This window comes from Procambarus clarkii, chromosome 39 (genome assembly GCF_040958095.1).
Source record: "Procambarus clarkii isolate CNS0578487 chromosome 39, FALCON_Pclarkii_2.0, whole genome shotgun sequence".
Classification (NCBI taxonomy): domain Eukaryota; kingdom Metazoa; phylum Arthropoda; class Malacostraca; order Decapoda; family Cambaridae; genus Procambarus; species Procambarus clarkii.
Genome location: NC_091188.1, coordinates 3885106 through 3899938, shown reverse-complemented (window position 1 = coordinate 3899938; position 14833 = coordinate 3885106). Strand labels below are relative to the sequence as shown.

At 36.0% G+C, this 14833-nt stretch overlaps 1 protein-coding gene across 1 annotated transcript in view; it reads left to right on the top strand.

The window, feature by feature from the left end:
- The window catches only part of LOC123760326 (transcriptional regulator ATRX), a 55650-nt gene that overhangs the window by 4172 nt on the left and 36645 nt on the right, over positions 1-14833 (top strand). Inside the window, exons 4-9 of the mRNA XM_045745919.2 lie at positions 2262-2375; positions 5890-6646; positions 8100-8291; positions 9365-9483; positions 11924-12058; positions 14006-14175. Of these exons, the coding sequence (XP_045601875.2) occupies positions 2262-2375; positions 5890-6646; positions 8100-8291; positions 9365-9483; positions 11924-12058; positions 14006-14175 (1487 nt within the window). The remainder of the gene's footprint in view (positions 1-2261; positions 2376-5889; positions 6647-8099; positions 8292-9364; positions 9484-11923; positions 12059-14005; positions 14176-14833) is intronic.

Sequence of the window (14833 nt, the reverse complement as noted above, 5' to 3'; positions counted from 1 at the left end):
TCTGGTACATAATACAGTCAATGGTTGGTAGCATGTATTCTGACATTCAGATAAATATGTAAGTGGAATGTGACAGTGGGTGGCTGCAGATATTTTGTGTTTACAATCTATTGATGAATATTTGTTTCTCAAGTTCCTTTGTGGCATGCCTAACCTTGAAGGGTGTGGAGGCTGCATGGCCAATTAGTCATGCAGTCCCCACACTGCATGCATTTAAAGTCCATGTAGTGTGGGGACTGCATGGACTTTAAATGTCTACAGAGTTATCCGTAGATATTTAAACTGCTTTCAAATAATAACTATTTTCCTTGAAGGGTACTTAATATAATTACAGTAGAAGAATGCTGGTTTTGGAAGTTACACAAATGAAGCAGTTACCACAAACTTGTGAGAAGTAGCAATACAAATTAATTGCAAGATGACAAAAGATTTTTTCAGCAAGCATGTGTTAATAGGAATGGACGTAAAAAATAAAGGAAGAAAGGAAGGTTCAAATAAGAAAGAAGTCTCATTTAACTTTCACTCATATCGAGATCAAATAATTATGGCTTTGGATTGTTGACCTAATAAATAATAATAATAATAATAATAATAATAATACAGTAATAATAATAATAATAAATGAACAAAATAAAGTTTGTAGTCATCTTTGACAACAAACTTAACAAGTGACACTGTGCTTTTCAGATCTTGAAATTTCCACCAAAAATGTTAGTATACTGTAGTTCTGGACAACTCTCACTACGGAAACCCATACTAAAAACATATACCAGTAATGCTTTATGCAAAGCAAAGCTAGAATACTGTAGGTTTCCCACCATAACAGCACTGAAAATACTAGCTTTCATTCACAATTTTGGAGTCAGAATCATCATGATCACCTTCCTTACTAACCCATGACTTCCTCCAGAAGAAACAGGCCCCTTAAACAATGGGGGCCTGCCCCTCCCTTAACCATGCCTGAGACCAACCAAGTCGCAATGCCTGTGCAGGGCAGATGGAAAACACTGGACCCAGAATCTCTGAATTCATAGAGATAGGGAAGGGGATGAAAGCCAAAGCTGGAAGCCAATTTAGTAGTCAACCAACAAAATAGTCTTCAAAGTGAATATAAAAAATATAAAAAATTAATGGACTTTAGATATCTCAGTGGTCTCTGTGGATGCAACTTTTAGGCGAGAATTTATAAGAGAAAGTAAATCCGCTCATCAAAAGTCCTATAAATTAATGTTTACTCCCTTTTCAAAAGAAAATAATGAACCCTGAAAATAATGCCCCAACTGACAACATGTGGCAAATGTTTCATGCACATGAAACAATTTATACCAGTTGCAATTAACTGTATACATATAACCCCAAAACCCATGATGAAACTGGATATCTTGCCAGATATCCAATCAAGCACTACTATACAGTGCAAAACCTACCTTAAGTAGATTCTGTTTACAAGGCAGAAACAACAGCTACTGTTGAAGCTGAAAAATAATTTACAACTCCCCAACTCTAAATTTGTCTTATACTATACAGGTACTGTATCCAGATTCCCAGAATACCATTGCCAACATAAACCTTTCTTACACATTCATTAATCTAGCAGATACAAGAGTAGTTCTTTGGATGGCCTCTGGATACTAGAAAATCACATTTTTGCTTGAATTCCTGTAATTATAGGAATTCATGGCACTGAAGAAAAGAGGCTGATCAAAAGCAAAAATAGTCATGGAACTTGTCACTGCATACACTATCCAACTCCCATACCCAAATATCAAAGAGGTCAATACAAGAATACTGTATATACATGTAAAAAACAGTATGAAACAATGTATTTGTATCAGAAATGCTAACAATAATATTGCCAAAATCAAACACCTTGTCCCCCCTGGTTCTTTGTCAACCAACTGCATTGAGGACATAAATGTGTGCTTGCCAGACTGAGGTTAGGGCATACGGTCCTAATGCATTCCAACCTTCTTAAGAATAAGTTGAACTAATTACCAAATGCCAAACTTTTGACACCACTAATAATAATGAATGAGCACCACCTCACCAGTTGCCAAAATACACCCAAGGCAAACTGTAGCATGGGGTTCATGACACTGGTTATAAGAATTCTAGAAAAATAATATAAAAATCTAAATAATCATAATCTAAATACAGTAATCTAATTAGCTGTGCTTGATGAATATTATATGTGTATTTCTAATAATTCTATAATAAAGGACAAATACATGTACAGTGAAGAGGTAAACTTTCCATTTCAGGTGTCTGACAAAGAATTTAAACCCACCGTAGAATGGCTTGACAATTTCATGAGGCGATTCTGCCTCTCAAAGAAAAAAATGGGTTTCCACAGCTCAGCAATGTTGAAGCAAAAGGTAAGCACGTTTTCAGAAGGCATCACGAAAGCACACTCACTATGCACAAACTGGGGGAGCATCTTTCCTCTTACTAGTTGCCAGGTGAGGTAAGCATATCTGGTGCAAAGGCTTAAACCATAGTATACAATAAGGAATAATATATTAACTGCCATAGACATAAAGGATATATATAGTACATATATGAGAGAGAAAAGGAAAATGGAGGTGGTGATAAATGACACCCTATATGGGATCTGAGGAGAGGATGGGTAGAAAGAATAGGAGAGAGAGATTGGGGTATTCCAAATGGAACATGTGATAAAATAGGGATGGCTAGGTCAGGATGGAAATTTTCAAACAGCAAAATAGAAATTTATGAATTGGCAAAATAGGGTGCAGTCAGAAGCTACTGTACTGCACAGTATATTTAAAGGGCAGTTACACAATAGGTAAGAAGTAAACATTGAGGAAAATTATCAGTTAGAAAAGGGAGAACAAATAAAGGCCTGAACAAAAGAAAGACAAATGCATCAAAAAATATTAACGAGTAGCATAGGTAGATAACAGAACTTAAAGAATGCCTTGAGAGTATGAGCAGTGAGAAGAATACAAAGATGCTGCTGTGAGAAATTGAGAAGGTGAGGAGAGAAGTGGGCAAAGGAGAGAAAGTTACAGAGGAGCAGGGAAAAGGAAGATTTTTAGAATTATAGTAAAGGAACAGGGAGAAGAGGAAGTACTGTAGCTACGGGAATAGAGAAGGTGAAGCAAATAAAATGAGATGACAAACCTGCTCAAGGATGGGATAGGCAGCACCTTTGTAGTTTGAGGTCCACAGTTTAGGCGTTCAATCAGATCATTTATGATTGAGCTGTAGAGATACAAATGATTTAATCCTTAAAGTGCAGTTATCATCATTCATTAATTCAGGATTATGCAGTGCATATATGCTAATTTTAATTATAGCAATTTTTTTATTCAAATTATGTTAAATATGGTTATAATACTCTGTCTAATTTGATGTAAAGAGTTAACTTAGACCAATGAACAAATTCTGCTATCATTTGTTATTTATTTTTATGAGATTGTTTTGTACCACAAGTAGTGCAGTTATTGTCATCACAAATTAGTCTTTCCCTCCGGTTTTTAAACCTATTTCTGGATTAAATCAGATGGAATAGCAGCATAATGAGTGGTTGCAAGTCATTTCCTTTGAGCTATTTCAGGAATAGATTTACATGCAATATAGGTACAGTATACATGTTACATTGTAGGCCAACATACAGTACACACACTTCCACAGTGTGTACTATATGTACCATACTTTATTTTAATTGTGCATATAAATTGAGTAATTCCACATTATTTAAACTAAAGTGAAACAGCAAAAACACAAACACAATCACCACCGCTTGCTCATTCACTTGGGTTGTCAACAATATTGCTTCTTCACAATCTGTGACCCAAATGACCCCTTCAGTAGTGTCGTCCTGATTTTTACAACAAATAAAAATCCTTAGATATTTGTGTTTTTCTTTTTAAAATTGTCTTTCATTTTGCATGCAAATGTATTATTTTATAAGAACAGATTTGTATTTTCTTGCCCGCAGGCAAATAGGCATCTCTGATCATAGCTGCACTTTAGGGGTTAAGGACAAAGATGTTTAGCAAGTGAAGCCTCAGTGTGTGGCAGTCAAAACTGGTTTCATCAAGTACTGTACTTACAAGTGTTCTACAGTAATTTTAGGCTTAGGTTAGGTTAGTAATGCATCTAATAGGCACATTTTATCTATGCAGTGGTACCTTTGTTTGCGAATTTAATCCGTTCCCAGAGACAGTTTGTAAACCGAAACGAATTTTCCCGTAAGAAATAACGTAAATTAAATTAATCCGTTCCACACCCCGAAAAAATATTAACTTAAAAATATATTTTATACATACTACTGTACTTAAATTTTGTACTACAGTATGTACAAGTATATCTTACCTTTAATGAGGACTCTTTGTTGGCAAATGGAAAATGGTAAGGAGGTGGGAGGAGGAGAGGTGTTAGTGTTTAGAAGGGGAGTCCCCCTTCCATTATAACATCAGGCAGTGATGACTTTTCTGGGGTATTCTCTCTCCTATGTTTTGCCTGCATATCACTATGACCTGGTTGTGGCTCACTGCTTATTTAACTCGCTAAGAATCTTTCCATAGAAACTTGTTTTTCCCTACGTCTTAACACTTGTCTGTAGTGAGACATCACATTTCTTGTTTATCCTCTATTGTTATCCTCACAATTTATTTTCTTAGGTTGAACTGTACCACTGACTTTCTTGGGACCCATGGTGTGCCATATAATATGAACTTTTATGTTCAGAAACCAAAAAAGCAGAAAACAATGAAATTCTTTACAAAAAATTAAAGTGCGAACATCACTAGGTGAAGACACTGATAAACTGAAGCACGCCTTTCCTGTGCCACCAGGAACCACATGCTCATCGACCCATACGTGTATCAACAAACTCGCCAAGCGAGGCAAAACGCATATACCATGTCGAATTTTATGAAGAAACTGAGCTCGTAAACTGAAAAATTCGTAAAGGGGGGCATTCATCAACTGAGGTTCCACTGTATATTACAATGTAAAATATATTCCTTATTAAATTCCTGCTGCTCTAATATGTACTATACTACATTTTTATTATGTAAAGTGCAGAACACTTTCAATCTGAAATAAAATCTGAAATAAACTGTCATGAAGGTGATCAAGACAGTTTTAGTCCTCTGTCACATAGTTTGTGAATAAAGTAGATGTCAGCAGTGGAAAGAGAGGTATTGTAAAAACATTGAGTTCCTGAGCATAATGATTTAGAAGATGCTATTTACCAATGAATTATGGAGAACCGTCAGTCTTTTATAATACAGCACTCGGTGCAGCCTGTGAATGTGACTCAAAGTTTATGTGAAATACTGTACTAGTAAAACTTTGTATAATCATAAATACGATTATACTACAACTCGGTTGAAAACTTGCAATGCTTTAATTAGTCAGATCTCCAAATCAAAAACCAATTACCCCAGACTATTTGCAGAATGAATGAAATAAATTCCTTTGTCATACTAAAAGTGTTCCGTATCTAATTATTTATTTTAAATATAAGTAAATATGGCCACCATAGCACTCCTACATTAAATTAATTAAACACGATCTGTTTTATTCATTGACAGATTGTTTTTTTTTATGTATTTGAATGTATACCATGCATAATACAAAATATGAATTTATGAAATCTTCGCTTGCTAAGTAAAATATAGCCTGCATTTGACAAAAAGATTTCCCTACCCCTGGGTTACAAATTTATGCTTATTGTGTAGGCTTAAGCTTTATATAAACCATGAATAGTTCAATTGTGTGATGGTGTTTAACAGTACTGTTCATAAAAATACACAAATTCCAATGTCTAAGCTTAAACTTTAAATGCTTTAAATTTTAGGTGAACTTATTTTTTTAATGATTATTATGTATTAATAATTATTTTTTTTTTAACAGATTTCAGCTAAATCAGAAGAGACGCCACCACCCCTCTTTCGGATAAATAAGCTTACACAAGAAGACGTTTTAAATGCTCTGGGAATAAATGTAGAGGGTGGAGGTGGCAATGATGTCAGTGTAGATAACAATGATACCACATTACCGGTGGAAAATGGAAAGTCTAAAGGGGAAGTTTCTAGTGGTCAGAACGGTTCACAAGTTGAAGTGAATGGAGAACAACCACCAGAGGTTGATCCTTTTAAAGACGCTGAGCCTATAGCTGAAATTAAGATTGAACCTGAACATAGTTTGAGTGAGAAAATATCAGATGGTCAAGTCACTAAGGATGCTAATAAGTCTAGTGTTACAATTAAGGAGGAGCCTAAAGACAGCACTGACAAGGTTTCAAATAGTGATACCAATTTATCCACCTCTGAAAAAGAAACAGGAAATTCCAGTATACAAAATGGGATCGTGGTTGAGGAGAACTTGGTAAAGAAGGAAAGTGTTGACACAAATTTGGTTAATGAAAAAGAAGGTGACTTACAATTACAAAACAAGAATTCAAATAATAAGCCAATTGCTGAAAAACAAATACGTGTAGTAGCATTTGAAAAACTGAGTAATGGTAATGACAAAAATCTTAATGATTCATCAAGAAGTGAAAAAACTGTAGTTGAAGATAAAGATAATGATGATAAAGAAAAGGAAGCAGATTCATCAAATGATACAGCTAATGAAAATGAAGAGGAGACATCTAACTCCAGTGAAAGCGGTAAGATTAGCATATTGTATTTTCCTATGCTCTCCCTAACCACCTCTACTTTGTGACAAAACTTGGTTTCTGATCAAGCCTCCGGGTTAGTAGCCTAATCAGTCATTTGTTTTCCGAACTCTTCCACTCGAATGCTCCGTAAAGCAAGCTTACTGGCTCCCGTTGAACACATTCATGACAGGTTTACGTTCTTTTCCAGTGCTGAGTGTTCTCTTAAATGTCCCTTCCATTTCATCCTGGTGCTAGGGAAGGACTGAAGAAAGGTTCAGTCCTACCTGGCATGTCCACAGAAAGGTCAATCATCTTACGAGATGTTTCATCTCCTTTCCAGGAAGTTAAATTTTAGGACTTTCCTGCAGTTCCAGTAGTTAAGTGCATCACTGATTGTATGTTGGCTGTAAAGAATCTCTAAAGACATGTGTTGGGGACACATGGAAGTTTCTTTATTGTTATTTAAATGAGATTGTAGTTTGAATGTTTTTTATTTGAGATTGTAATACAGTACTCTTGATTTATTCATTATTTGTGAATATCAGGTAGTGTATTACTCCTAGTTGGCTCAACTGTTGGTTCAGCTCAAACTTGTCAGTCTCATTAGTCTTGTCAGTCGCAGAACATATAACTGCTCTGTTGTATGCTAATTGATCGAGACTACTACCTGAATTTTTTTCTAGTACAGTATAATATTATGTATCACTTTCCACCTAAAATTTGAAAGGCTAAATTCTCCTTGAAGGACAATATTTGGTGCTTGCTTTCTAGGTTTTCTAGGCAGTTCATGGTATTTGCAATTTCCTTGCTTAACTTTAAAACTGTTGCATCAGTGGGTTATGTAAGAGGATAATTACAGTACTGTATTAGGTTTTTATTTTCTGCTTGGATTCCTATCATTATTGTTGTTAATTATTATTAATATTATTAGTTGTTAATAATCAGGGCGCCTGACAGCTGAGTGGACAGCGCTTCAAATTTGTAGTCCTGAGGTTCCAGGTTCGATCCCCAGTTGAGGCGGAGACAAATGGGCAAAAAGTTCCTTTTACTCTTATGCTCCAGTTACCTAGCAGTAAATAGGTACCTGGGAGTTAGACAGCTGCTACGGGTTGCTTCCTGGGGGTGTGTAACAAAAAGGTCTGGTCAAGGACCGGGCCACAGGGACGCTAAGCTCCGAAATCATCTCAAGATAACCTATTATTTTCAAAATGGCATCACACTGCAGCCTAATTTATTCGTCTAAACTTCACTTCGTAATTTCAATGACTACCCCATTTTAGTTTTTTGTTTTTCACTTGTGCCTGACTGTCCTCCAATATTTTGTGACCATGTGTTTGCTCTCTCTTTTTTTATCCTCACTTTTCTTAGTGTCTGAATGAAAACCAAGCCAACATGAAAAAATAAATATCCTTTGTGTTTTCATTTTTTAACCTTCACAAATTTCTTTATCATTATTTATTAGATGAAGACAGTTCCCAGTCAAGTGATGACAATGAGGCAGGAAGTGAAGCATCAGATGATGATGATGACAAAGATGGAGAAGCAAAACAAAAATCACAGGAGGAAAATAAAATTATGAAGACCAGACAAGAGGAGGATGAAATTATTAACTACTCGAAGGAGGAAGACAAATATTATCAAAAAAATTATGATGGTGAGTAGTGATGCAGCATCATTTTGTGTGTTCAATTAAATTTTTGTGCCTAATGGAAATACAGAACACTCCCCGATTGTTCTGTTGAACCTCAGTCTTTCGATTATTCCATCTATTTGTTTGAGAGTCCGACCCCAGGCACCTCCACCCATGAGAGGCCTATGTAGTTTGGCAGCTGGTCGCCATGTTGCTGTGGTGCGACTGCTACACCTAGTCTGACGATCCAGTCTTGTTTTTGTGTTTATCCACGGAAGCAAAAAGGATGGTTGATGGATGGCTAAGGAGCTTTAAGGTTTGTTATCGTATTAGATGTGTAAAATTATGAGGTGAAAGGCAATCTGCTGATGCAGATGGTGCAGGAATATGTGTTCAAATTTTGAAGAGGTTGTGCAAGGCTATTTTTTTATCTTCTGAGCAAATTTATAATGCCGATGAAACAAGCTTGTACTGGTGTATGTTAACCTAACCAAATTTAACCAAACTTAACTAAACCAAACCAATCTTAACCCACCCAACCCAACCTAACCTTACCTTCAACTTCTCGGGCTGAACCCTCAACACCACCATACTCGCCTAAACATCATTCCAAGATCATATGTGGAGAAACATCTGAACATTTGAGTATCCATATTCACTTGTTACTGTATTACCAATATTACCAATATTCTGTGATGTTTTGTTTAAAATATCTAGTGAAGAAATAATGTATTATGTTCTTTTATACATAATGTTTTTCGTGCCTGAGGGTTGGTGGGGGGGGGGGATTCAACTATCCTGACACAACCACATATCTAATCAAGATTGAAACTGAGGTGTTAGGAAGAGAAAATGTCAAGTTTATTTATTATTTTGACACCAAAACATTCCTCAATGTTATAAACAACACCAGACTATTTGTATTTTTTAATTGTTGGATGAAGGTTGGTTAATCAAATGTAGCTGCTTCTGATACAGTTTAATTGCCTTCAAACTTGCATTAAAGTGTTGTATAAGATTTTTCTGTTTTTGATTAAAGCATATACTGCACAGAACATTAACTTTCTCATATGATAAAATTACTTTTTGTTACACAGAACTTGTTAAGCGTCTCAGTGGGTCGGTAATCCGGTGCACCTCTTGCAATGAGCAAGTGAATCACCAGTTAAGGTCCTTGGTCCACACTCATCCGGTACTTAAAGTGTTTATATGTAAGGTAGGTAATCTCTTCCTTAGATTTTCTACATAAGGTGTGCACTATCATTCATTTGCAAATATTTTACGTATAAGGCAAGGAACACACACATAAGGTTATATTTGCAATGTAAATATGCAGGTATTTCTGGTAGGAATATATACTTGTAACATTTTCTCTAGATAATTTTTTAGTGGCTTCTGCAAGCTATCTTGAGAATGCTATTGCATATTTACTGAAAACTTACAGCACTTAGTGATGGTCAAGGGGAGGTTTTTATTATAATTTTGGCAGTGTAACCCCCTGGTGGGCAGTTTTAAAAAGAAAAATGCTTGTTATAGTGGTGGTGTATGACCTTAAGTGACACTGGGGTGATTCCCTCAGTGGCTTCTCTATCTGACCAGGATTCTCAACCTTTTTCATGTCAGGTGGGGGAAGGGGGACTGAGGGTGTCGTAAGACACTACACACACTGAGGGGGAAAGCCTGCCCATAAGGCTGAAAAGGGCTACAAAAACTCACAAAAGAATATGTTCATATATATCTGATATGAACATATATCAAAATTAAAAACTGCCTCAAGCAACCAAAATACTACCTCAGCTGCTTCCTCCTCCCAATGAAAGATGGCAGCACTAGTCCTTTACACTCTCGCCTTGCTATCTGACTGGCAACTATCAAGACTATTTATTTTTCTTAACGACTGGATTTTCAGTTATTTTATGTTTCATTGATGGGTTTTGTGCTTTATTATGTTCATCGCAATAATATTTGCTATTTACCTTGCATGTCTCATGTTTATTAGATTGCTTCAACTGGGGTTTTAGGGTTATCATTCCTGGCATGCTGTTTAGTGAATGTTGTCTCTGAACAGTTATGTTCTGATGCCTACGAGTCCTCCCCATAATGTAGTTTTCTTGAGTTTTTCCATATCTTGGGTTGTGCTTAGAGACTCAGTGGCTAGATGAGACCTATGTATATATAATACATAAATCTAGAACAAGTACATAATGCACGAGCTGGGAAGTGGGGATGGCTGAAGAATAGACTGGAGAGGAAGCGTCATAGTCAGAGAGAAAAGAACCAGGGCTTAACCCAGGGAGTGAAAGGGGATATTTGGAACTCAAAATAACTATAGGGAACTTTAAAATGAAATTAAGGAGTTATAAATATGAGCAAACATCATTGCTGAAGTAGAGGAATTGAAGAGAATGAACCAATTCAAGGAAGTGAGCCCTAGGACCTACCTGAAGGAGTTTGCTCATGTATGTCAGTGTTTGCAGATGGTGCAACGCTAATAGGAAATTGAAAAAAATGATGATAGCAGAAAATTACAGGATGATATTGACATAAATGCTGAGTGGGCAAACAAATTGCTGTTAGAGTTCAACCTCAACAAGTTTAAGTGTTATGAAGGCTGGAAAGGAAGGCAGGTGACCAGGAATCTACACCATAAAGGAAAAGGAATTGCATGAATTGGATAAAGAAAAAAGACTTAAAAGTGGACATTATTCCCTCACGCACACACATCAGATGCACTTATAAATTGGCAGTATATGGGAAGTGGGCAAACATTAGAACTGCATTTGAAAATAAATAAGGACTCGTTCAAGACAACTTACGGGAGACAAATACTAGAAGTTACACAAAGAAATCACAATGCTAGAAGTATTGATTGGAGGCAGGTTGATTGAACAAAGTAAAAAACATTGAGGTTATACAAGGGAAGGACTTGAAAACAAGAGAACTGTGAAAAGGCACAGTGGACTTGAATAATTCACTATAAGAAAATAATGTGAGGAAATAATGAAGGAAATGGAGGAACTGAAGACAAGTCATAGAGAGGAGGAGGAAACAAAGTTACAGTTGAGGAAACTGTTAAAAAAGAAGCTGATAGATAAAAGGGGAAACATAGGTGGCCAAACCAACTGTGCTGTGGTGGATATGTGGGCCTGCAGGCCGCTCCAAGCAACAGCCTGGTAGACCAAGTTCTCACAAGACAAGCCTGGCTTCGGGCTGGGCTTGGGGAGTAGAAGAACTCCCATAACCCCATCCCGGTCCAGATTGTAGGAAGAGTAAAGAAAATAGAAGAACTGATAAGTCAACTTGTAACTGTTACATTATTTATTTTGTTTAGATATGCTGGACAAGGTATATGCTTCTCAATCTTCCTTTTACAACCAAAACATTTCGGCCTCTGCTTTTGTTATAACCATTTTTGTCTCTTGCTGTTCAAAACTTCAAAACTGCTTTGATAATGTTATAATTGAAATGAAACTCCAATTATTGTTTGCGAGACCTTTTGTCTTTTCCTGTCTGTTACGAGTCAGTCTGTTATGAACTTTACAATTAATTTATTTTGTATAGTACGTTAAATATCTTTTTAACCCCCTATTTACAATACAGTTCTGTATTTTGTTGTTTTAAGGGTATTTTGCTACAGTAATGTTTTTATCATACAGAGATGCCGGAAATACTATGGAAAAGGCAAATATTGTAAGGATGAAGAAGGGTATGATGAATACTGCCGATTATGTGCAGAAGGAGGTGATCTCTTGTGCTGCGAACAAGAAAACTGCTTCAATGGCTTTTGTAAGGTAAACAATTTGATTTTTTGTTGTAGTTGACCACACAAATTACAGGACAATACTTGTTATTGTACAGAGAATACTAACATGCCCTTCCTTAATTTAGACAAAAATGTCATTGATTTTGTAGTCATAGTATTAAAAATAAATTATATTTCTTCAACTTTGATACAGAAAAGCAAGGTATTGTTTTTCAAATCCCATGCTTTTTTTTTTTTTTTTTTTTTTTTTTTTTTTTTTTTTTTTTTTTTTTTTTTTTTTTTTTTTTAACACCAGATTCTGTATATGGAGAAAATCTCCACTACTACTCTTGGGGGATTCTACTCAAATCTTACACTTACACTTACACTGAAGAAATATTTTATTTTATCTCTGGCACATTTCGGTGTTCATCTTCCATTTGTCTCTCTGTCGTGGTCTTGTATCTTTTAAACAGCCTGTCTTTGTCCACATATAAATAATACCCTGGAAAATCTTGCATATTGTGACCATGTGTGCTGTGTGTGTTTCTCCAGCTATGGTCGAATTAGATCATCCAGTTCCCTCATTTGTAGTTAAACTATCTTAGTGGCAAACTGTACTTCTTTGAGTAGCTCTGGGATTGTCTGGTAATACTGCTCTTTAGTGGTAATATTACCAGACAACCCCTTTGCAAAGCCTGTAATAGGAGAGGGGTGTGGGGAGTGGGGGGTGGAGTGCAATATAAGGAGCATCTTTCCTGGTTTTAGCTTGGCTGCTTGCTTGCCAAAGACAACCTCTCACTATTCCTTTATGTACTCACCATTATATGTAGTAATTCTACAGGCAGTAGACAGCCTCTGAGAAATGAAGCAATGCATACTGAAATTGAACTATAATCACTGAAAGCAGTGACCTTGGCTGCCTTTTGACCTTCTTTGGAGTTTGAATCTTTTCCTTGGCAGGGAGGGATGTTGCTCAGAGTGGATGTATTTTCTTATTCCCCCATCCCAGAATGAGCTGGACTCTCCTCCGCTTTTCTAAGGGCATGTTTACTGGTTCCAGTCGATGGCCTGGATATGCCTTCCCTACTCAGATTTCCATCATCTTGGCTTCCCCCTTCCACTTTGACTCTAACAATTTTGCATCAATACAGTACAGCATCTGAGCTCTATTTCAGTGTCTGTTGTGATGTTTACCTATCTGGCTCATAAGTTATCATGAAACTTAGTGCTGCATACTGTTGAATCCAGACTGTAATGTCAACATTAATAATAGGAATGGCAGTGGTGCCAATTGTTGTGCTACAACCTATGATGAAGTAACAAAATAAGGCAAAAATATATCTACAGCAATAAATCCACCATAACCATCATAATAATAAAATTAGATTGTTCTAGGGTAACATTTTTATGATTTCGAAGCCCAGGTGATCAGGGGATCCACCTGAATGAAGTGGTTTTACTGTTGTGGATTACATCTTATTGCTCTGGTTATTACAGTTTGAAATTCAACCCATCCTTGAAAATGATACTACTGTATCTATACAAATATGGATTATATGTAAAAAAATGGACTGTTATGCCCAAAACAAGTCTGCTATTGGTATACTAAATGACATAACAAAAACTGGAACAATGTGATATAATGTCTCTTAGGCCTAAATTTGCAGTGCTAGGCATAATTTAGTATAGTACATACATGTACTCCATTAGACTGGAAAGGTTAGGTTTGGTAGTCGCTTTCTTTCTCGGGGTCTTAACAAAGTCAGTAGTACAAAACATTCCATATTTTGTACATACTCTTCCTGCAGCTGCTATCTGTATTATAATTTTTGGAAGATAGATTGAAATTTCTCTGTGGGCATTTAACTATTTGTTTATATGTAATATGAACACATTTGTTAAGTGAAATTTAATCATTTCTCCTTCCTCCCTCCCTTCTCTCCTCATCCACCTTCCCTTTTCCCACTTCATCTTTTTTTTTTTTTCTGTTCAGAGATGTGTAAAGCGTACAATGGGACGCTCAGAGCTGAAGAATGCAGAAACAACAGAAAACTGGGCATGTTACGTATGTGATCCCTCTCCCATGATGGAGCTCCGAGCCCTACACCGTACCATTCTCAGCAACCTTAAGAACTCGGAGGAGCAAGATGCTAACCTCTCCAGGTAATTTGTATTATAATCTCTAGTAGCCTTTTGTAATATTAAGTACTTAGTGATTAAGAAGTTTGTAGGTCATTAGGATTATTTCCATATATATTTGTCTTAATTGTTTACAGGTACCATTTTCATTATTATAATCTTAAAATTGTGGCTGTCTAGATTTTAAGTATTAATGCAGTTTTATTAAGCTAGTTTTTTATATATAGTTTTATTTCTGCTTGTAGTCTATTTGAGCCATGCAGTCTTGTTAGTTCTTATTCAGTCTTATGGAACCCTTGCATATTATATTACATGGCTGTGTTTAATGCTTATATGCTTCTGTGAAAAGCAGGTGAAGCAATCTCTGTTTACATCTATAGTGTTAGGTCTAAACAATGAGCTTTATCGGTGGTTCTAGAATTTCTGGTAACACTTGAAACAACGAAGCAGTTATCAGACTCTAAACAGCATGTCAATAAGGCTAATGAGAAATTATGCTTTGTAGTATAGTACTGGCTATTATATGTCTATATAGTATATATTGCTTATTTTCAGACTGCCAGTTTGCATGTTGTGTGTGTGTGTATATGCAATGATTTATATTTGATATTAAATTAAATGAGGGTTTAGATAATGTAATGGATAACCTGATAAAAAATATTGCTTCTGCTAGATGTGTTCC